Source organism: Lemur catta, chromosome 13, assembly GCF_020740605.2.
Source record: "Lemur catta isolate mLemCat1 chromosome 13, mLemCat1.pri, whole genome shotgun sequence".
NCBI lineage: Eukaryota > Metazoa > Chordata > Mammalia > Primates > Lemuridae > Lemur > Lemur catta.
The window spans coordinates 14,034,678-14,057,787 of NC_059140.1; the positions used below are offsets into that span (position 1 = coordinate 14,034,678).

At 40.2% G+C, this 23,110-nt stretch overlaps 1 protein-coding gene across 1 annotated transcript in view; it reads right to left on the bottom strand.

The window, feature by feature from the left end:
- Nucleotides 1-23,110, bottom strand: part of MYO16 (myosin XVI) — a 476,542-nt gene that overhangs the window by 61,933 nt on the left and 391,499 nt on the right. The window contains exons 28-30 of the mRNA XM_045567153.1: nt 16,162-16,258; nt 11,228-11,474; nt 9,042-9,310 (exon numbers count right to left, since the gene is read on the bottom strand). Of these exons, the coding sequence (XP_045423109.1) occupies nt 9,042-9,310; nt 11,228-11,474; nt 16,162-16,258 (613 nt within the window). The remainder of the gene's footprint in view (nt 1-9,041; nt 9,311-11,227; nt 11,475-16,161; nt 16,259-23,110) is intronic.

Sequence of the window (23,110 nt, forward strand, 5' to 3'; positions counted from 1 at the left end):
TGCTGGAAGCCAGAGGAAATGTGATATTAATACTTTCTAGTCATAGTGGAAAGTTAGCAATACTATCTAACATGCACCAATGTGGAATACAGATAACAGGAAATGAACTGGGTGATCTAGCTAAGGAAATTTTCAGGCAGTGTTAAAGTTGCCTCTTGGATTCTTTTAGCTGCCTAGCATAAAACATGAGAATAAAGAGATAATGTGAAGAAAGAACTATTAACTATAAAAGAACTAGGACTTCCTGGGTTTGAAAACAAAACAGTTCTCATTGCCAGGCTCTTCAGATGGCAAATAATTCTAACATTAAGAAATGACTTCCAAACAGAGATAAAACTCAAGGCATTTTCAGGAAAACATGATCTAAAGATGAAGCCAAGCATATGCCACTGAGACCCTTTATTAAAGCCTCAGAAAGATTCAAGGAGGTGTTTCAAAGGTCTTTTTGAAGAAGCAAAACCACAGGTCTTCTAACAATATCAGTGGTATTGCCCCATAGAAATATTGCAGAGAGCCCCAAAAGAGAAATTTGTGGATGAGGCTTTTGACTAATAAAGTGAACTATAAATTGATTCACAAGAAATGCACAAAGCTTTTAAAGGAATTGTATCAGTTTACACTGAAAGGAGCAAAGGCAATACATAATGAAGAGACTTTGGTCTCTTAACATTTGGGCTGGGTATGGTGGCATGTGCTTGTAGTTCCAGCTACCTGAGAGGCTGAGCAGGAGGATCACTTGAGGCTAGGAGCTCAAGGTTATAGTGTGCTTTGATCATGCCTGTGACTAGTGACTGCACTCCGGCCTGGACAACAGAGTGAGACCCCATCTCTAGAAAAAAATATATATATGAGCAGGAAGCAAGCTGAGAAAACTGCCAGCCCCAAACATGAATCATTTCTTATGGATTAAGAATTGTTATTCCAAGGCTGAAGTCGAGATTCCAGAGCATAGACCTAAGAGCCTTGGAAAATTATTTCCAGGCACTAGGACCAAATCCTCATTTAATGCACTAGCAACATGTGTCCCGCTGTTGCTCCAAACTGCTACACACTAGTGACCACTGTGTGCCAACTGACATCATTTTTTTGAGCATGAGCATATATAACAATCATCCAATACCTGTCCCTCCAAGTGTGTGTTGGTTGTGTAGGGGAAATAGGTAACTTGTCTTTTTGGTGGCACGTCTTCAGATGGAAGAAAACACACTTGAGGAGATGTCCCTCTCAGGAACCTCACCTGGGGAGTGTGCACACCTGGATCTGATTTGACCCTGAGATCTGGCTCTCAAGCCTGACAGAAGGAGATAATGGGGAGAATGGGGGAGGGGGGAATGTAGTTTTTACGTGAGAGGGATGCAAATAGTTTTGTTCAGAGAGTGGACTGAGATAGATTGTATTTTCCAAAATCTTAGCCACAACAGTATTTCCAGTCCTATCAAGAGGTAGAATCTATTTTTCTTTCCCAAACATGGATGGGCTCTTGGGACTGTGCTGACAGGGTGTGGTGGAAGTGAGGCTGCAGGGGTTCCAAGGCTGGCTCTTACAAGGTGATGCCATGTCTACCTGCTTTCTCTCCCTCAAAACACACGTCTTTGATGCATTGATTCTCCATGTGAAAAGTCCAATGGCCTGAAGCTGTCGTGCTTCCCGAGCCAAGTGGAGAGACCACACAGAGATGGGGATCCCCAAGGAATTCCAGTCCTCAGATAGCTGAGGCACCAGACATGATGGTGACTGGCTTTCAGGGGATTCCAGCCACCTCGCTGCAGCTTCACGAAAGACCTTGAGTGAGAACCACCCTGACGATCTCAGCTGACACCCGGAGCCTGAGAGACACAGTAAAACAATCATCACTTTATTTAAATCAGTAAGTTCTGGGGAGGTTGTTAAGGAACAATAAATAACTGATACGATATTCCCTCAAAGTTTGCTTCAGGTATGGAGAAAAGCCTTTTTGTATTAAACTATGATAAATAAAATAGCACGGCTTGTGAGGAGGCTGTCAGGAGACTGGACTCCAGAGTCTGCCTGGGTTCAAATCTTGGCTGTATGATACTGGACAAGAGATACCACTGCTCTGTGACCCAAGCCTCCTCTGTGTAGGGGACACGATGGCAGCCCTACTTGGTAGGGTGGTCCTGAAGATGGAAGATACTTAGCATAATGTCTGCACATAATAAACACTAAGTGTCAGCTGTGATCATCATCAACATTATTACTACTACACAACTGTAAATTAATCGTGGGAGCTAGAACAGGGCTCCTTACGGTGTGGTCTCCTGGACTGCAGGGGTGCAGCAGTACTGGAGCACTGGGATGCTTTACTGATTATGTAGACAGCAGAGTTTCCTGTCCCACTCCCTAACAGTTAAATCGGAATCCCTAGAGGCCAGAACTGGAAATCTTCACTCTTTATAAACTAAAATTAGAAAACCACAGTTAGTGACTGAAATTCTAATTAGGTTTGTGGCTATTTCTGGGTGTGTGTGCATGTGTGCACATACTAAAAGTTCATTTGCAAATATGGATTAAAGGGCTATTAAACATGAACTTACACTAGGAATTTTCTTTCCTTTTTTTTTTTTTTTTAGTGCTAAGATTTTTGCATAAAACATTTACAACTGCTTGATAATGTCAATAAAATGGAGTCAGGAAGACATTCCATGTTCACAGAATACCTTTAGGGCAAGTTCTGGTGTTAAGACAATAACTTAAGAGTTAGATTCTAATTTTGAAGCCATCTCATTACATCATAAACTTGACTTTTAATCTGAGCTACCATGGAATGATATAGAGACCTGTGCCATGTTTAAGTTCTGTTGGGAGATAAACATTTTCTTGTACAAAACATTTTCCTTTAGAAGTTTTCCTAAGGCATGTCGGTGACTTTTAAGTCACCATCTGTACTAGGATACGATTCATTTGGCTCCATTTTCACTGAGAACAAAATACCTGCATATTTAATCTATGAGAAAAAAGAGGAATGGGTAACTTGCTTATTGGAAAAAAAATTAGTATCTGTGTATCCATCCTCCATTTTCCACCATTTCTAGTCTGATTTTGCTCATTTCAGAGCAAACTTAGCACTGAGCCAGGACCTAGGACATAAAAGATGCTTAATTAAATGCCAGCGAGCTGACTGCTCAGCCAGCTGCATACATGACTGACTGCAGTATGGATTTACAGCCAGCAACAAATTGGACAGAAAGGGCTTCTCCTGAGCTGTCATATATTGCAACCTTGTTATAACTTTTTTTTTTTCTGGCAGGAGGGGCAGTTGAGGCAATAACACCACCTTTACTCATCCAACTGCGCCCCACAAGCGCAATGCTGCTTATACGACTGTCCTGAGCCTTTGGAGCTCCCACAGAGAGTTGGGCTCTCCTTTGCTCTGTGTCCACCGCATCCTGCCCTCATTGCTACCACTCTGCTTATCTCATGATTTGTTTGCCCATTTATCTCCCCCACTGCTCTGCCAGGTCCCCAGGGAGAAGCCAGACTCATGGAATACACTTAATTAGTATTTGCTGAATGAACAACTGCGTCATAGGTGGTGAACCATGCAATCATGTTCTCCTCTTATTTCCAGAAACACATTTCTCAGAAGAGCGTTCACGGAAGACCTAATTTCTGTCAATTTTCAGGTAATAAAAAAAAATATCATATGGGAGCTTCTGTTAAAAATACGCTGACAAACCATGTCTGACACATCTCAAGGGTACATTTTGAACCTCGCCAAACTGTGCTCCCTTTGATTCACTGATAAGAAGTAAATTCTGTTTTAATGAAAGGAGCACAGAGAAATATATTTCTGTAACTTATTTATTCATTCAGTAAGTATTTATTGAGTGCTTACTATGTGACAAGTGCTGTTCTAGAATAAAGACACAAATAAGACAGTAACAAAAAGAAAAAAAAAAAAAAGCTTTTTCCAAATTAAGCCACAGAGCTGAACCGTTATTCTATCTACATACACAAACCGTATTTTGTGGAGAATAGAGTTGTATAGCAAATTTTTTTACTTATGAGTTCATTAAGGTATGATTTCCAAGGACACAGGCTGCTGGGTCTGGGTCTGAAGGCGGATGGCGAGTGTGGAAGTGTCAGCACAGAATGGTCAGTGGTGGAGGCTAGCGCGGCCGCAGGAAACTGCTTTTGCAATTTCACCTGGAGCAGGTGTCTCTCCGAGCCAGGTACTGCCCCACCTACCTCATTATTTAATCCTAAATACCACATGTGAGGATTTAGTACCCATTTCACAGATGAGGAAACTGATCTTCAAAGTTTTCCTAAACCACAGGCATATATAACTAGCTATGTAGCTTTGCTGAGCACTTGCTGTGTCCCAGGCACTAGGGCTTTACAAACCTCACCACCTTTACTTCCTGCAAATAGCCCTTGCTGTATATTCTGCTGTTGCTGCCCCTTGATACTCATGGGCTTGGAAAGGTTGCAGCACTTCCTCAAGGTCGCACACATGAAATGCAGGCTTGTAATTTACTTCAGGTCAGGAGACAACTCTGTGACAATTGTAACCATGTTTGGGAGAAAGGCTGTACCTTGTGAATAGAGAATGAACTCTCCAGAAGAGCACCCTGGCTGGGAGGTCCTGGCAGAGAGAGTGAAGTGAGACCCTGTCTTCCTTTCTGAGCCACCGTTTGCGAAGAGCAACCCCAGACATTTTAACCACAGTGCTTTTAAATAGTGATCTATAGCTTGTTAATAGTTTTCAAAGAAGCGTTAAAATTTATTGGCCTATAAAATTGTTTCATGCTTTTCAGGCACAAACACAGTGAAAAAAAAATGAGCCCTTTATACTGCCTTTTCTTACTGCGACCATTTTTATTGGGTGAGGACCTCTAGGAAAAGGCACGTGCTAATAAGAACAAGACTAAACACCAAGGCAACTTTAATGTGACCTCATTATTGGTTACTCTCTAGTCCTTGGCCTTCATTCTCCAATCAGGCAATCAGATCTCCTTTCACTCTATCACCTTCTTGAATTGGTTAGCAGCTTTATCTCTAAAGGAAAAGAACTTGAACTTGATTTTCTTTTTTTTTTTTTTTGAGACAGAGTCTTGCTGTGTTGCCCGGGCTAGAGTGAGTGCCGTGGCGTCAGCCTAGCTCACAGCAACCTCAAACTCCTGGGCTTAAGCGATCCTACTGCCTCAGCCTCCCAATAGCTGGGACTACAGGCATGCGCCACCATGCCCAGCTAATTCTTTTCTATATATATTTTAGTTGGCCAGATAATTTCTTTCTATTTTTAGTAGAGATGGGGTCTCGCTCTTGCTCAGGCTGGTCTCGAACTCCTGAGCTCAAACGATCCTCCCACCTCGGCCTCCCAGAGTGCTAGGATTACAGGCGTGAGCCACCGTGCCCGGTCTTGAACTTGATTTTCTAACATGCCAGAAGGAACAGCTCCAATAATACAATGACATCAGTTGTAGTCCCTGCTCTTTTGAAACCAAGATTCCCAAAGCATTTTCAACAGTGATCAAATGTCCTTCCTATCTTTTGACAGAAAGGAGGATATTTTGTGATATGTTACTAGGTGCAAAAAATTCAATATTGTCACTTGGTAAAAACACGAAGCATTTAGAATCAGAGGTGTCTAATACAACTTTCTGTGTTAATGGAAAATTCTACACCTGCAGCTATTGAATACTGAGTCCTTGGAATGTGACTAATGACTAAGGAACTGAATTTTTAATTGTATTTATTTAATAATTTTGATTATTTTAAATTTAAATGGCCACTTGTGTCTAGTGGCTACTGTAATGGACAACAAAGACTTAGATTGTACCATACTTGTGTAGGACTGAGGGAGATGTCTAAGATGCTGTGATCACTTTCATTATCATCCTACTCAGCCATCTTCCATTCCTGACACAGTGGCATAAAGGGACCAGAGCCCCTGCAGACAGCTGGCTTATCACATAGGGGTGTAGCTACATTGGCAATCGTGGATTAGAAATCCAGACCTATAACAGATTGAGTGATGAAGCCTCTCTGTTGGCCCTCTCTGACTCTCTAATGCTATAAAAACTAACCAGCAACATGCTCAAGCAGATAAAGCAGTTTAATTATCTCATCCTTAAAAATATGTAGTATTTAGAGCATATCCCATAATGCAGATTACATCTCTTAGCTGCAGGAGATCAAAGACTTCCTTTTTGTTGTGGTGGCTGTAAAGTAATCAGAATGAGGAATTATGTGTTGTGAGAAAGAAGAAATAGTGTAAATTATAAACAGGAAATGATTTATACACTTCTACAAGCTTCCAAAACATGTGCTCAGTGGGGTGGGACTCATCGGAGGAAACCTCTCTAAGTACCTTATAGTCACATGCGAGCCGAAATTAAGTTCCAAGAAACTAAATTTTACCTAAAAATCTTGCAGGTCTAATGATATCATATGATGTCTTTTAAATAGTAGTAAGGAATTTAAAGCGTTTTACACTTATTATCTTGCTTGCTCTTTATTAATTTTTTTCATTTTGCTTTCGTATATGTGTGTGTGTGTGTGTGTGTATATATATATATATATATATATATATATATATGTATTTCATCTCCTATGGCTCCTGAGTAACTTTTTTTAACTGACTTTTTTTGTTGTTGCCCTATGAGAAAACTCAAGATCCATTCTGAGCTCAAGCTCTTCTTCACTATTTTATCTCCTTTTGTAACTATGAGACTAATTGGTACTTGATTACTCCAAAACTTCAACTCCAATGCAGTGGTATTTTATTTATTTTTTATTTTTTTATTTTTTTGAGATGGGGTCTCACTTTGTTGCCAGGACTAGAGTGCAGTGGTGTCATTATAGCTCACTGCAACCTCAAACTCTTGGGCTTAAGCAACCTCAAACTCCTCCTGCCTCAGCCTTCCAAATAGCCAGAAATTCTGGTGCATACCACCACACCCAACTGGCTAATTTTTCTATTTTTTGTAGAGATGGGGTTGCTCTTGCTCAGGCTGGTCTCGAACTCCTGCCTCAGCCTCCCAACGTGCTAGGATTATAGGTGTCAGCCATCATACCTGGCCGGTAGCGGTCTTTTAATGTCCACACAAATGATAAGCTTTTTCTAGACTTTACAAATTATTCTAAGGCCTACTTATCCAAATTTATAGAATCTGTTTGCAGTGTTCAAATCTGTGCAAATTTTGTATACACTGTGATTTTCAATCTTATTTTATATTACTTTTTCTCGATGTCTGAGACTATCTGGAATCTTGATTTCCCATCCTTCCCTTCTCATAGGTCTTAGCATTTTGGGCACTGTATTCCTCAGGAAAGCTTCCAAAAAACCTTTCTTCTTATTCCCATCACTTGAGATCTGCACCATAAATCCACAACTGGGCTCTGAAAGTAGTAACAGTGGAAATGTGGCTCAGTCCACTTTCTCGGGGAGGCATTGATGATTTGTTTAGTATAAGCTATTCTTGGTATGTATGGTACACTGGGAGAACTCCTTTCTTTGGTCCAAAGGTTTGGCCCTTTGCAGGTCCTGCTCTAACTTAAATCTATGTCCACGTTGATATCTACTTTGAAGACTTTCCCATGGATGATCTCATTTCCAGCTTTCTATGTTGTCCTGATCACCAGGACTCTAAGAACATACCCTTGGATTCTCCTCCCAGAGTCTCATGAATTCTCCTACATCTTTATCTGATATTATTGTAACATGACTCATACATTAAGACAGTAACTTGTTTTTAGTAAAAATTCTCCTGAAGATCTATTCTTTCTTAAAGCCACTAAGGAAAAACATTTTGAAGATGGTACAGCACGGTGACTGCAGTTAGTGACAATATATTGTATCCTTGAAAAATGCTAAGAGAGTGGATAAGTGCTCCTATCACAAAAATGATAACTGAGAGAGGCAATGCATTTGTTAATCGGCTAGATTTGATCATTTCACAATGCATATATACTTCAAAAGCTCATATTGTACATGATAAAAATCATACAACTTTATGTCAAATTAAAAATAAATTTGAAAAAAAAGATAGGATGCAGTTATCACTTGAGGTTTCTGTCCCATGGTCTTTCCATCAACTTCTTGGTGTCAGTCATGTTTTCCCAAAGTTGAGCTTATTGTTTTGCTGTGTTTTTGTATTTTTGGTTCATTTACGTACTAAAGGATCTGTGTTCCATCCTGTGCTCAGATATCTTCTAGTGAGATCTACTCAGCTGTTTCATTTAGAATTTCAACTCCTTCACCCTGCACTACTGCTCCTGGACCTATTTATGTTTCCCTGTAGTAACAATCTACTAGTTAAACCCTTTTACCTTTTTATCATGTTTACCATCTGTCTTTCCCCACTAGAATGGAAACTCCATGAGGAAAGACATACATTGCCTAGAAAAGAGACTAACAATATGTAGGTGACCAATAAAATCTGTTACACTTGTGAATGTTCTGCTAAAAGCACTTCCTCTATTTCTCACGAGTCTAAAAATTAATAATTAAGCAATAATTGTTGCATGTACTAATCTATGAGAGATTTGATTAAGATAAACTGGGATTTTTTTCCCCCTTTTTTGCATACATGATTCTAGACCATCATTGCAGAAACTTTTGTTATCTACTCCCCAAAGTCTTGCTAACTCAATTTTCTTGTGCAGTGATTCTCCTCTGTGTGGACCATTTCACTTACCACATGATAAAGCAGGCTTAATTTTTAATTGGAGTGTGATAACAGGAAAGCTTGATGAATGTTTTTAACCTTCTAATTGGTGAAAATTTACAGGGAATAGCAACTGACTTTCTGAGTTGGTTTGAGGCAGTTCATTCGATGCAGAGGTGGACATGGAGGTTAAGAAAATGATATATAAGTAGATTTTCCCTAAGAAGCTTAGAGATTTGAATGAATATGATTTATATTTAATGATTAAAGAGCCGCTGGCAAGCCAACAATTGGATTTATTTCTATTAAAATACATTAAGGCCACAATACTGGTATGGGGCACTCCAAGACCAGAAGTCAGAGCCTCAGTGAGCCCTAATGCTTTCTCCTTCCCCTTGGGCTCACCTTCTTTTGCTGCTTCCCTGGCTGCTGAGAGGCAGGCGCTCACGGCCTCGTAGGAGGCGCTCAGCCGGGTGTTGGGGTCCCTCTTTGGCTTGGGCGGAGGCTGTTTCCGTGGTGACGGGAGGCTGCTGCTGTCATCCATGCTGAACACCGAGTGCAGCGAAGGAGACCAGATGGACGGGCCCGCGAGCGCCTGGCCCAGGCCGTCCACCGCCGTGGAGACCACGACGGAGCTGGAATGGAAACTCCTGGGTCCACCCTTGTCTTCAGCTCTTAGGGGGAAACAAAACACAAGCAGCACCACACCAGAGAGGCCCAGATGCATTATTCAGATAACAATGAACCTGCTCAAGCAGACATAATGACGGCTTTTTGGCAAGCAGCCCTTCCCGCTGTGGCCGGAGGATGTGTGTGCGGCACTCTGGTGACCACCACATCCAGAGAAAGCTGCCCCATCCTTGGGCTTCTGCTCCGTGATGAAAGCACACGAGCACATTGGATATTCATCGTGATTAGTTTTTCAAATTCTCACACAAATGCGACACTACTTAAGGGGCTTCACATTTTCTATCAGGCATTCACCGAATGAATTTTTCACACTCTGATTATTAAGCAAATCAAAAAAACAGAATTTCAATCTGAATGATAATTTCTGGGAAATCCATCTTAATAGAGAGTTACTGATGCATCAAATGCTGGGAGTTCATCACCATTTCCCCTTGCAAAAGGAGGACGGAGTCTACTTAAAACTATCACATATTTACATTTCAGTGTTTCTCGCCCCCCCCCCCCCGTCATTTAAATTCCACGAGAAATTATTTAATTATGTGCAAAACTATTATTTTTCCTCCATTGCTCCACAGGGTTGCCCAGTGCCAAGTGAACTGCTGCTATTCAATAAACAGACAGATACTTCTTCACTTAATTTTATATCAGGCAAATACATACATAATCAAATTGAGAAATTGGGGTGGCTATTTAGTTCCAGCAGAGAAAATAATAAATATTATTCTGGAAGTCATATAAAATTAATAGTTATCTGGTTTAAAAAAATTCCTTCTGGCCTCACATGTCAACGTAATCATGTACTAGCAAGATGCCAATGCATTCATTTTACAAGGAGTTTCCGAGCATTTGTTTTTATAATTATATCTTCCTGTGGCAGAACACCAACAGGCCTAGAGTCTACCACAAGGCAGAGTCAGCCGCCCATGTAGAAAATGAAATAGCTGAAGATGAAAGCATGGCACTCAGTGGATAATTTGTTTTCCCTGTAATGTTTAATTACAGTTTTTTTTGGTACAAGGGAATTTTTTCAGTATTTAATCACTGAGATATTTGAAGCTAATTAGTGAGATACACACTGCCATTTCCACTTTAATAAAAAATCATCTGACTAGGCAGAAATGGCAAAGGGATGTCATTTTTAGTGAGAAACAACAATATCTTACCAAGTTCCTATGGATAAAAAAGGAGCATCTCCCTGACAATGAATTAAGATCCAAAGGAACAAGTTTCCTGCCATCCCTGCGAGGGGTACTGTGGTTGGCAGCTGTCTTCCTCATTCGTGGAGAGGGAAGATGAGAAAATGGAGAAGGACCAGGTTGTCTGAGTGTTTCTATAATATGGCAAGCTCAGCATCTAAAATGAACTTTTAAATAATAAAGCTTTTCCCAAAGCTTTCCTTACTGGCAAGGAAAACGTGACATTTTACACAGGGAAATATAATACATACAATCCATTTATTGAGTTCACCACTTTTGTATTTTCAGAGTGGAGTCTCAATTTTTTGGTCAGATGGTCCAGAAGTTTCTATAAACCAGCCTCATATACATGACACCTGTGTAAATATGACCAGAGCCAAGCTATAAGTTTTTGCTAATACAGAAATATTAGATGCTTAAACTTGGAGTCTGTTGAGACAGTTAAGTGACCCGAGCATTGTAAGTGAAGCAATGATTATTTCATATGAGTAAACTATCACATTATAGCATCTGACTCATAAAAAGAAAGCACAGGGAAAGCATCTGTTTAGATTGCTAGGGGCTTTCAAATAACAAATCATGCATGCCTATTCTTGTAACTACTGTCATATTTGATTGAACTTTGCATTAAGGATTATTAGAATTTTCATGACTCCATCGAATCAATCACAATGGTAATTAAAGTTGCATGCTCTCTGCCTTTACCTTTTGGTTCCTTCCTCTTGCTTGTTCCTGCCCTCTAACTTCTCTTTATGGTAGGTAGTGTTCATTTCATTACGGAGCCTGTCATTTTCCCGGGCAATGTCCGAAGCATTCTGGATGACCAGGGCATCGTAGGTCCTCAGCCCCATGTCCTCTGTGTGCTGCAGAAAGCTATTGATGGAAGTGACCTCTTGCTGTTTGATGCTCATTTTCTGAAGCAAGTGCTGGCGTGCTAAAAAGCCTCTGATAACTTTCATCAAAGAGCACAATCATGGATCAGTGAACGAAACAAAAGGGAAAAACCCAGACACGCACAAACAAAAGTCACAATATTGTTATCTCTGAGCAGCTATAAAATAACACACAGTCAACCCAGAATAAGAATGTACTAAAAGATTCTAATCTCTCATATTAAAAAGGATATCTAAGTTCAGTAATGACAACATAAAGGCAAAAATCCTTGACCTGAATGAGGTCCTGCGGGTAATATTTATAATAGAGGGTCCTGCACTGTTTTGGTAGCACAAGCTGGACACTCATGGGTGGGAGTTAAATCAGTGAGAAAGAACTAGATCCAAACCCCAGAGAATTTGGGGGTGTGGCTCCAACTGGACAATTTTGGGATACACTGATCATCTTTCATTATATCAGATTCTTACATAAACATCTAAGACTCGTGGAGTTCTTTGAAAATATCATGCATATATTATTATTTCTAAAACTCTGCTTTAATTCCTAGAGAAATTAACACTACATTTAAGACTCTGGAAAGAGATTTGGTGAAAATATAGAACATACTCCCTCCTCTCTAGGAAAGAAGGGCTAGAAAAATATGTTAAAATTGGGGAAAACAAGTGAGTGAAAACACTCTGAAGTCACTAATATGTCAGTAACATGTGAGAATTGAAAATAAAAAAGACCACCATTTAAAAGTACTTCTATGTGCCAGACACTCTATTATATCACGTAATGCTGAAACTCAACGATAATATATGCCATTATCTCCGTTTTAGACACAATAGTAATTTTCTTAGTGACACTAAGAAATTCCTCCAGGTAAACAGAACGCATGGATGGTAGAGCCAGGGTTCACATCCCTCTGTGCTTACGAGGCCAAATTGCATTCCCTTAGTCTGCGGTCATACAGACATAATTTTAGCTTTCCTGGAGCAGATTAACAACCAGGGAAGTCAGAGGGAAACATATTTGCAATCAATACTAGAAAGAACTTTCTAACAATCAGCACAGGGCGGAAGTGGATCAGGCTGCCTTATGAGAAAGGGAGTTGGTTTGCAGTCCTGAGCATGTGCAACATGAGCACAGTGGCCTCTTCTCGTGGGTAGAGTGGACAGGTGAGGTGCACAGGTGCTGTTGGGGGACTTCTGATTTCAGTCTTTGAAACTCTATGATGCCATCTCTTCCAATTCTAAGTATCCAAGATTAGAAGGAGCTGTTACAATTATAGAAGATTTATAATTTCAGGGAAAATGCATGTCAATGCATGCAGCAAAGACTCTTTATTCTTTTCCTTGGGGAAGGGAGAAGCCTATAAAACATTAAGTGCTTTAAAATATTCCACAGCTATAAAATAACAAATAGGTTGGTTATGTATGATATCCACTTTGATATGTATACTTGATTAGATGGCAGAAAGCTGAACACAACTTCCTACAATTATGGCTTCAGAGGAAAATAATAAGCAGATTATCTAAAATGCTTAAGGCTTTTCTTCCCCCAGACGGCAATACTAAATGTTCAGTTACACTAGAAAGGAGTTGTATTAAGTTAACTGTAAAAGGTTATGCTGAACTGACCTAACGGAAAAAAAAATTAGACAGTACAAGGTACAGTCCAACTTCCAGCATCTAAAGTGTGGAACAAAGTGAAGAAGTATGAACCATGTGACAGGCTCGTTGAGAGAGAAGGGAGCAGAGACCTTCAATCGGCCCGTTGGCTTGCTCTTTCTTGTTACATTACAAAAATTGAGACACTCACTTTTGGAGGGTGAAGGTGAGAGTATATTCAAGCTGTTTAATCTCTTGGAATAAAGAGGAGGTTAATGTGTATATGCCAGACTTCTTCTGACCTCCTACTACGGCAAAGCTACTCACTGGGCTCACATTCACCCAAGAATCTATTGTCCCACATCCATTTTCTCACACTTCAGCCTAACAGTCTTTTAAAATTCTTTAAAAATGTTACACCAGTTGCTAAAAATCAGTATCTTTAATAAGAGACAACTAATAAAAAATAAATTTGCCACAAATAGATATTGGTATTTACTGTCTTTCTGACAATTTCCAAAGACTGCTTCTATGACACCGACCATGCAAGGTCTTAATTTGCAGAGGTGTTTGTCCAGGATAAAATGAACATGTCTAGTCAGAGAGGAAACTCCTGGTAGGAATAATTTGAAATTAAAATGATTACATTTAAAACTAAAAGTTATAGTTTTCTTTTCTCTGGACATTTATAAAGAAAAAAAAATAGCACTCTAAAAAACTGGAAATGACTCCAGATTACATAAATTTTGAGTAAATTTAATATTAGCAAGAAGCATTGAGGGAACAGTTCTAAGAGATGTAAAAATAAATACCAATAATTAATGCTTTACTTTTAAGAGCCTGTAATCTTTTAAATGCTCTTATATCCATTATTTCATTTGTGCACTATGAAATTAAGCTTTTTATCTTGATGCCATTTTTTTTAGACCATTCTTAATTTTTATCTTTAGGAAGGCGAACAGAAAATTAGAGTTCTATTCATTTTTTTTCTGTTCCAGGTCAGTGGGGTACAGCAGCTTAATCTTTGTTAAATAGAAGAGAAATGTCTTCTGCACACCCCTGACAGAAGACAGCATACAGATTCTTCTAATTACATTTAAGGAAAATTTCCAGGAGAATCTGTGATACCTTGTTCTATCCATGTACAGCATTATATTAAATGAGACTCTCCCTGTCCCCATTTGAGCTGAGGATTCAGTAGGTCCGGGGTGGGGCCTGGGACTCTGCATTTCTAATCAGCTCCTAAGTGCTGCTGGTGTTCAGGTGACACCTCTGTTATGGTGGGGCTGGCCACACAAATAGAAGTTGCAGAGCGGAAGGGCCAGAGCAGACCTGTGGCCCCAGCCTCTCCCCTGCGCTGAAGGCTGAAGGTGAGGAGGCCAGATTATCATAGCCAGAAAGAAGCATTCTTTCCCAAGAGGTGGGAGTTGGCTGCCCCCTTACCCAAGGCTCCTCCCACCCCAGCCAGGGGGAAGTGGCTTCAGGAGACCACCCAGGGAGCTTGACATGTGGCTCCTGAAGTCTGGCAGCCACCCTGGACTGTGAGGTCTCAGAGGCCAGAGCTGAGGCCCCTGAGTGGGATGCAGGCTCTGCCTGGAGAAGCTGCACCCAGGAAGTGGTCCCAGAGTTTGTTTCTTGGGCACCAGATGTAGTTTTCAAAAAAGAGATGTTTACTGAGAGAGCAATAAGCCCCCCGAGGAGGGTCCATAGGGTGCCCAGGGGTGGAGGGAGGTTTACAAGGACTGGTCAAAGAAGAAATGTTGGCATTTAGAGAAGGGAGTCACTGACGTGCTCCCAAATATGTGAGAGCCTCTGAAGTCCTCTCAGCCAGAGGAGACCAGTGCCAAATCCCACTGGTGCCACCAGAAGGCCTGTCCTCCACCCCACCTTCTGCTCCTACTTGTTAACCCTGGAGGATCCTCAGCAACCTGAGTATGTAAGGATCAGCACCTTGCCCACGTCCCCACGGGATGTTCCCCACGGAACAGGCCGGGAATGGCCAGGAGGGATGGTGTGACTCAGAACAGGGTTCTGATTTTTGACCATTACTTGAACTGGACATGTTAAACTCTTAACTTAGACTATTTGAGGGACTAGTACACAGCAGGACATTTTATTATCAGAAAATAATGGGACCCACGGGAGATTCCCACAGAGGCATACCCACACGAGTCCTGCAGCACAGATGGACAGAGGCTTACACAGAATAAAACTGATTTCTGCACCCTGCCAGGTTCCAGGTTAATTAACAATTTCAAATATGCCAGAGAACTGAGGTCATTGTCAGTCCCACCAAAAGCCAGCATATAGATTAATATCTCCCTCTTTTACTTTTCTGTAAGAAATATATATATTTATGTACATATATATTATAATTAAGTGATTAAGCAAATTAAAAGTAAAAAAATCTGTTAAGCCTATATGTTTTATGTGAAACATAAATATGTTTTTATAAATATACTCATTTAAATAGTCACTTGAGTTTTGATAGGAAAAAGAAATTCTAAATGGAATCTCTCCCAAAGTTAAAGTGAAATAGATACTGTCAGCTATCAGAGGTAGGACTCCAAGTATTATCATCACTTCATAAAGGGAACAGAAGTCAAGGAGTTTTCCAAGGCATATGTAGCATTACAGAAAATGTTGTTTGGTTAATTCGCTTGTTTCACTTCTCTAAACTCGGGCAAACCAGTGGCACTACTGAAATGGCATAGAAATAGCTGGACCTAAATGAATGACGGGGAGTTTTGTCGCTGCAGATTAAAAGGTACTTTCTTATTGTCTTGTGTTTCTTGAAAGTATCAACTAGGCCTGAATATTTGCAAGGTAAGGAATGTGTAAACAATAAGATATGTATATCCCTTTTCCAAACTGTGATTTGGGCGGAAATTTAATATGAACTTCATATGGAATAACTCCCAAATAAAGTATGAGCAATGTCTACACATGCTGATTTAGGAACAGGTACATAGCAAACTAAGCCACAATGCTTCCTGAGCACCCAAAATCTATTTGCCAGAATGTGGCATCCAGGAATGCACAGGGTGGTCCCCTATGATGCAGATCCCATTGGCGATTAAACTTGGAGTGCGCTAAATAATTTTGTACTTTATAACTGAAACAAGTTCAGGAATGTCTGTGTATAACCGTTACCTTTTTGGCAGGTTATAATTTTTCTCTGCAACTGTAGACACAATTCATTGAGCTGGTCAGCATGCCAGTATTTTAGAAACACTTTTCGGACTCCCATCTAAAATGCAAACAGCAGGGAAACATTTAACAGCATGAAGATGCCAAAATGATGATGGAAAAATAATCAACAAGAGGTTTTTCCAACAGAGGATTAGAAGGAACAAACCAACAAAATTAATTACATCTGCCTGACTTCTTAACACTATTACATTCAATCAAAATCCCAAACGTTTTGTTCTAATAAGTACATCTGTTGTGTGTACATATTGTCACCAGAATGTTTGCAAATGCCTACACATTACTGACGTGGTGGTTGCACCAAGCAGTGCAAGAGAAAAACACTGGTCTTGACTCTTTATCAGAAGATAAAACCATCCTCATGAATGAATTCTCACAGTCCAGAGCTAGACCCTTCTCTTTCCTTTGTGATCCTTTTCTTCCCACCACACAAAGCAGGGAGATTGAGTCACCATAAAGGAAAACACACATATACAACGACCAAAACAAAACATAAAGCTGACATATAAAATCCTTTCATTTCAATTATTTTTTTCACTATACCATATGTTATAAATTGATGTTTATACCACTGCAATTATAGAACTTCAGTACAAAAGTAAAAAAAGTCTCAAGAAAGACCTCTGTGAGCAACAGTCTTCTAGATGTTTGCACAAACAGTAGTTATGCAATGAACATGCTTCTGGAGAATTTTGAAAAAGCAATTTTAGCATGACACCAAATCAGTTTCTACGAAAAGCTCTACTGGCATGCAAACTTGTCCAAACGTACTACTACTGATGAAGACAGCTGCCAAAGAAAATTCTTAAAAACACATAACGATAAGCCACATTTATATACTTTTCAAATCATTTTCTTGTGTGTTGTGCTTATTTTCTAAGAATTCACAGAGCTGTGGTAGGTGTGAGGAACACCCCTCACATAGTGAGTGCTCCATAGTCTCTTAGGGGAAACAGACATAAATAATTGCAGAAGAGCCTGGCAGATCCTAACATAAGGTGCTGAGGAAGCTCTGAGGTGATACTCTGTTACATATAGGAAAAATACTGCTGTGATAAGTTCACGATCATATTCTTAATATTGGAGATCAACACCATTAAAGTGAGGAGAAGACTGACACATGTGCTCCCAAGCGTGATCTGGGGACATTAAAATGCTGACACCCCAGGGCCTATGCCATATATCACAGTGACACCAGAAGCTGGCATGTACGCACACACCATTAGCTACTGGAGGGGTTTATAGGTCAGGCTTGTCTTCACAGTGCTTGGCCCAAGATGCTTCATAAACCTTTTCACATGAAAACTGAATTTATTCCAAACACACTTTGTCACTCCCCGCTTTTCACCTAACTCTTCGCATCCATGATCTGTTGTCTTAATGAAACACACAGTTTTGCCGGAGATTGTGACCCGGACCTTGTATTACGGCAGTCAGGCCAATTAGTTAGATTCAGGGGGGAAAGCTCTCAACTGCTGGTCTGTTTCAGAGACCCCTGGTTGACTAGATGTTCTTCTTCATTTAGTTTTCTTTTAGTTGGTTGAAATTTGAGACAGTCACATGGGTAGGTGGTTACTGGGAGTTGTTACTTTTTTTTTCGTTGTATTGCCATTCTCTCTTCCTAGTTATTTTCCATAATTCATAGTCTTTTTTTTTCCCTTCCCAACTGCTGACTTATTTTGGCAGCCGACAGGAAGAACAGTTGGTCCTGTCTGTGAGCTCTGCAGAACAAATCTGTGAGACAGGCACTGGGAAGGAGGGAGCATGTCACCTCTCTGTTCATCATCGATTGTGGGATGTGACTCACTGTGGGAAGCTAAATTCCAAAAGCAAAATTCATACAAACCTGGGTTCCAAAACAAGACTCCAGAAGAATGATGGCAGAAATACTCCACAATGAGGGGAAGCAATCATGATCAAAGGGAAATTAATGTATGGAGGGAGAACAACATGGCTGAAAGACCTGTCGGATGGAAATAGGGGAACAGGATTCTACTTTCATTCCCTGGGTCAGTGGTGACCCTGGGCAGGAAGGGCGTTCGATGAAATTCCCACAGTCTCTTATAGAATTTCTGACAGCCATTCAAAAAACCAAAGTAGGTGTATTCCAAGCATTGTACTAGATTTTGGGGGATACAAAGGAAATTCCTGTTCTCAAGGAATCCTAATTTACTGGGGAAGGTCAGTAGTGAGTAAATTCTGGCAATAATACCAGAATAATGCTCAGAGCAATGACAGAGCTACACAGCAAGCAGGACGTGATCAGGTAGGATTCACAGAGAAGCCATTTGATTTGGCTTTGAGGGATAAGCAGGGTTTTTCCAGGGCATCTTGGAAAGATGGGAGAAGATGAATGTGACACAGAGAAACTATCCTGTGAAAGGCAAGAACCAGAAAATAACAAACCATCTGGGGTACAGCTGTGTGTATAGTGATGAGGGAGGAGCCCCCACATGTGACTGGTGGCCACATCATTGAAGGGTATTCTAGGAAAAACACAGACATTTATTTTCTTTATAAGCAATTGGGATACGCTGGGAGATTTAAAGAGGATCAGATCCAAATTTTATAAAAATTGATTTTAAAATTTGTTTTGAAATTTGTAAAGATCCTTCTAAAAACTTCTGGAGGAGGAATTGCTGGGCTGAGCTTTGGGAGGCAGTTGGCAAGGATGGGCAAGGTAATGCCATTGACCATGTAGGCCTGGAAGATTTCGCACTTGCCACATGTCCTGTTCACCCTTTATGACTGACATCAAACCTCACCTCCATTGCTAGATTTCTGACATCCACTTCTCCAGCCCCAAGTGTCCAGTAGGGCTTTGACACTTTCCATTTGTGTTTCCAGGACACCCTACAAGTAATTCTTTATTTCTGCTATTATTGTGCATCGTGTGTTTGCCATTATACATGTTTACATCTCCTGAATAGCACAAGTGGTAGGGATGTGGGTAGGATGGATTCAGATTTTAAAAAAAGAACAGAAGATAAAGAATTGTGAAATCCTTGTGAAAGATGAGTCATAGAGACAGATGATATCTTCTAGGATGAAAATAAGATATGACGGTAAATGAAAACTTAAGTCAGACCCTGACGTCAATCAGCAACCCAGAAATAAGCTAGGGAAGGCAGGAGAGGATAGAGCAAATTGTGGATGGAATAAAAGGAAAAGGAAACTGGGGTGAAAATGGTCCATGATGGTGGAGCCAAGGCTGGGGAGCAAGGACTCAGCTGGCCCCTTCTCTAGGACAAAGGGAGTCAGAAAAAGGGAAATCTCAGGATAGAGAATTTTCAGAAATAGCCAGTTTTTTGTTAAGCTATGGAGGCTAAATTAGATGGGAAGTAAGTGCAGAAGATGAAGTGGATTTTTCTCAGAAACTACTAGAGTTTTCATAACACCTGGTGGTGGGTGGTTGAGAAGTGGACAGAAGTTTCACAGGGCACATCTGCATGCCAGGTCGGATGTGGAGGGGAGAAAAGGACTTCTAGCTGGGAGCTGTGGGTTGGGACACTGGCAGGAAAGGAGCAGAGTGGACTGTGGAGCACAGGGAGTGTACGAGGGAAGGTGAAACGTGTGCTGGGCAGACACCTGCAATGGCAGGAGTTGGCAGGGCAGGCCTGTTCCCCAGGCTCGCGGTGAACTTTTGTGTAGCTGTACCTGTGAAAATCTGCCCCCACCGAGATACAGCCCAGGGCTTTGTAAGTTATGAGGGGTTCCTGAGCTTCTGAGTTTGGGGTGGAAGTCTCAATTTGTGATACAAGGATCCCATTAAGACTTAGCTAAGGACTTTGTGAAATGGTGGGGATGGCGCTCCCAATACATTCAGATGATTTAGAAAGAAATCTTCATTTAAGTACTTGGGCATACTTTATGGTATCTAATGGACTATTTTATTTTATATCATTTTGTACTATACAATTTATTTGTAGATTGGCAATATTTGGAGATCCTCATTGGAAGATTTAGGACTTGTTTGACTTTCCTGGTTTTGTAGAGATGCCATGTTGGTAGTCAATGTTTCTTCTCCCCAAAACGAATGAAATCAGCAGGTTAGTAGTATTTTGAGGTTCTTCCTAAGAAACAGTTCTGACTTTATTCTGTGAATTCTTCTACTTTCCCTGATGCCGGGGATTAATGAGAACATAAATCTGAGAATCTTCCTTTAGCAGGGAAACTCAGACAAGATCACCAGAATCCTGAATTTCCAGGTATTTACAATGTGTATTAATGACGCTGGAAGAAAATTATCAGTCATTTTTGTTTTTTTTTCCCTATGAAATGAATGTTCCTGTATAATCAGTGTCTTAGTGTGCCATGTCAAATCCAATAAATTAAGATTCATCCAAATCAGACCAAAGGTTCAGATCACCTACATTCTTGATTTTAGCAGCATTTTCACATCAAAGGATGTTTGTCCCTAATCAGAGAAAAGGAGAGGTTAAAATGTTCCCCAAGTGAGCCCTCTCCCCGTGCACTCCTAGATGCAGAGTGTTCTTATCTGAGATTAAAATGTTAATGTCATTCTGACTCCTGTAAAAGTAAACCATCTGTGAATCACAGTCATCGCCATCGCTATTTTTATTAGAAAACCATTAGGCTTTTTTTTTTTTTTAAGTGACAGATTTTAAAAGATTAAACAAAGTTGTCATTGATGACTTCCAAAGCTCCAATCACTGCTACAGTTTTCTGGGATTTTTTTTTTTTTTTTTTTTTTTTTTTTGAGAGGTGTGGGCTGTGGAGGTTCAGACAAATGCTGGGATGGTGGTTGTGATAGAGTGTAGGTGGCATGGAAGCTGTGTTAGCGGAGAGATTCAAGGGAACCTGTAAGCACTTCTTTTTTTTTTTTTAGACAATTTTTAGGAGTGCTGTGTGTTTCTGGCAGTACTTTTGGAAGAGCATTTACAAATAAAAAATCTAGCTGTTATCCTTTGATATGATATATGATGCACATTTCTCCCTGTATTAATGAAATGGAGAAAAATGATCCATGTAGAACTAATCTTATATATTGATAGTACAGAAAAATAGTGACACCCCTCATTTTGTTATATCCATGAATTCTGATAGATTTGAAAAAGATGCAGATGTCATTTGTATTTTACATGTGAGCTAATTTAGTTCATTCATTTACTGCCACTAAATAATACGAGTAATTGTTTCCTTTGTAGGTAAGTTAAGGGAGAAGACTCAGGTCACATGACTCTGCTTTGACAAAGACGGACACCTCAATTAAAACGCATGAAGCTCTTCGGTTGCTTATGGGTGATATAAAAAAAATGGCTAAAATTTATTTTGAAATAATACTACAGTTTCTCCTAAGGAAATGTACACTTATGATAGACTAGACTAATGGGATTTCTCAGCTACAGAGGGGAGCAGAACGGGGTGCCCATAACCAGACAGCTTTAGGTGGATCTTAGGCATCATCCAGCTCCACCTATTCATTTTACAAGAAAAGAGACATGTTTTGGGGAGAAGACATGGCATTCACATGGTCACACACACAGTTAGTGCGAGAGATAAGATTAGTCTGAGCTCCCCAGGCTCTAGACTAAAACCAACAGATGCTCTCGCCAGTACATGGTCTCCAACTTCAACATGTACATTAATCACTGGGGAACTTGTTAAAATGTAAATTGTGATTCAATAGGTTGGAAGGGGGCTTATGATTCAGCATTTCTAACACACTCCTTGATGGCACCAGTGTTGGTCTGTGGTTAGGTTCTAGGTCACTCTCTCTTCTTGAAGCTTGACTTTCTGTGACAGGCTCACCTGGTTCCCTGCTCTGGATCTGTCACCTCTGTTCCCGTGTTTGTCATAGGCTCCTGCATTTCTGCTCCCTAATTAAATGTTAGCCACACTCAGAGTTCTCCACTAACTACTTTTATCACTTTTTACAATCTCTTCAGATAAGTTCATTATTCTACTCATAAATCTATATGTTTATCTACGTCCTGAGTCTAGACCTATGTAACCCATCTCCTTCCTGGTGTACATGTTTATGCTGATGTTTTATAGACACCTTAGCCTCCCATGTATTCCTCTTACCCTGTACTGTCCACCTCACTGAATGAGACCTCCTGGTGGTTCCCTGAGCACCTCAATCCCAGTATGTTTACAGATATCATTTTACCTGCACCATTTTCTGTACATCTCTACCCACTATTGCTTTTTTGTGGGCTAATGGAGCCATCATCAACTTATCCCCCAAGCCAGAACTGAAGAATCATCTAAGTGTGTTTACCCTTCTCCTTTGAGCTTCATTTAGTCATAAACTCTACTGATATCTCTAGAGTCTGCTTTCTGTTTGCTTTTCTGAATAATTGCAGTAGTTCCCTAAATCATCATGGGGCCACATTGATCCATTGTTTAAAACTATCTTCAGAGTGATCTTTCTAAACTTCAACCTCATTACGTTACTTTCTTGCTTAAATTTATTTAATAGCTGGCCATGATTTTTAGGATGATGTTCACAAGCCTTTGAAACGTTTACTAGACTCTGTTATATGGCTCCTTTGGTACCTTTTCTTTCTTTCCTTTTTAAAAAAATGCGGGTAAGATCCACCCTCTTGGATTTTTAAGTGTGCAATACAGTATTGCTAACTATAGCCTTGATGTTGCACAGCAGACCTCTAGAGCTTATTCAATGCATTCAAGTTTATCAATAGATATAATTTAGTAACAACTAAACTATATCATATTGCTTGCTGATCCAAAATGGGAACTTTTTTTTCTCCTCTGGCTTAAAGTATACTTTCTTTTTTTGTCAACCCTTCTCTGAAACTGTCTACTGGGTAAGCTCCTTTTCATCCTTTAAAACCCACATGCCTTAGTGAACCCTCAGTTTCATGTATACCTTATAATAATAAATTCATTACAATCATACATCTGT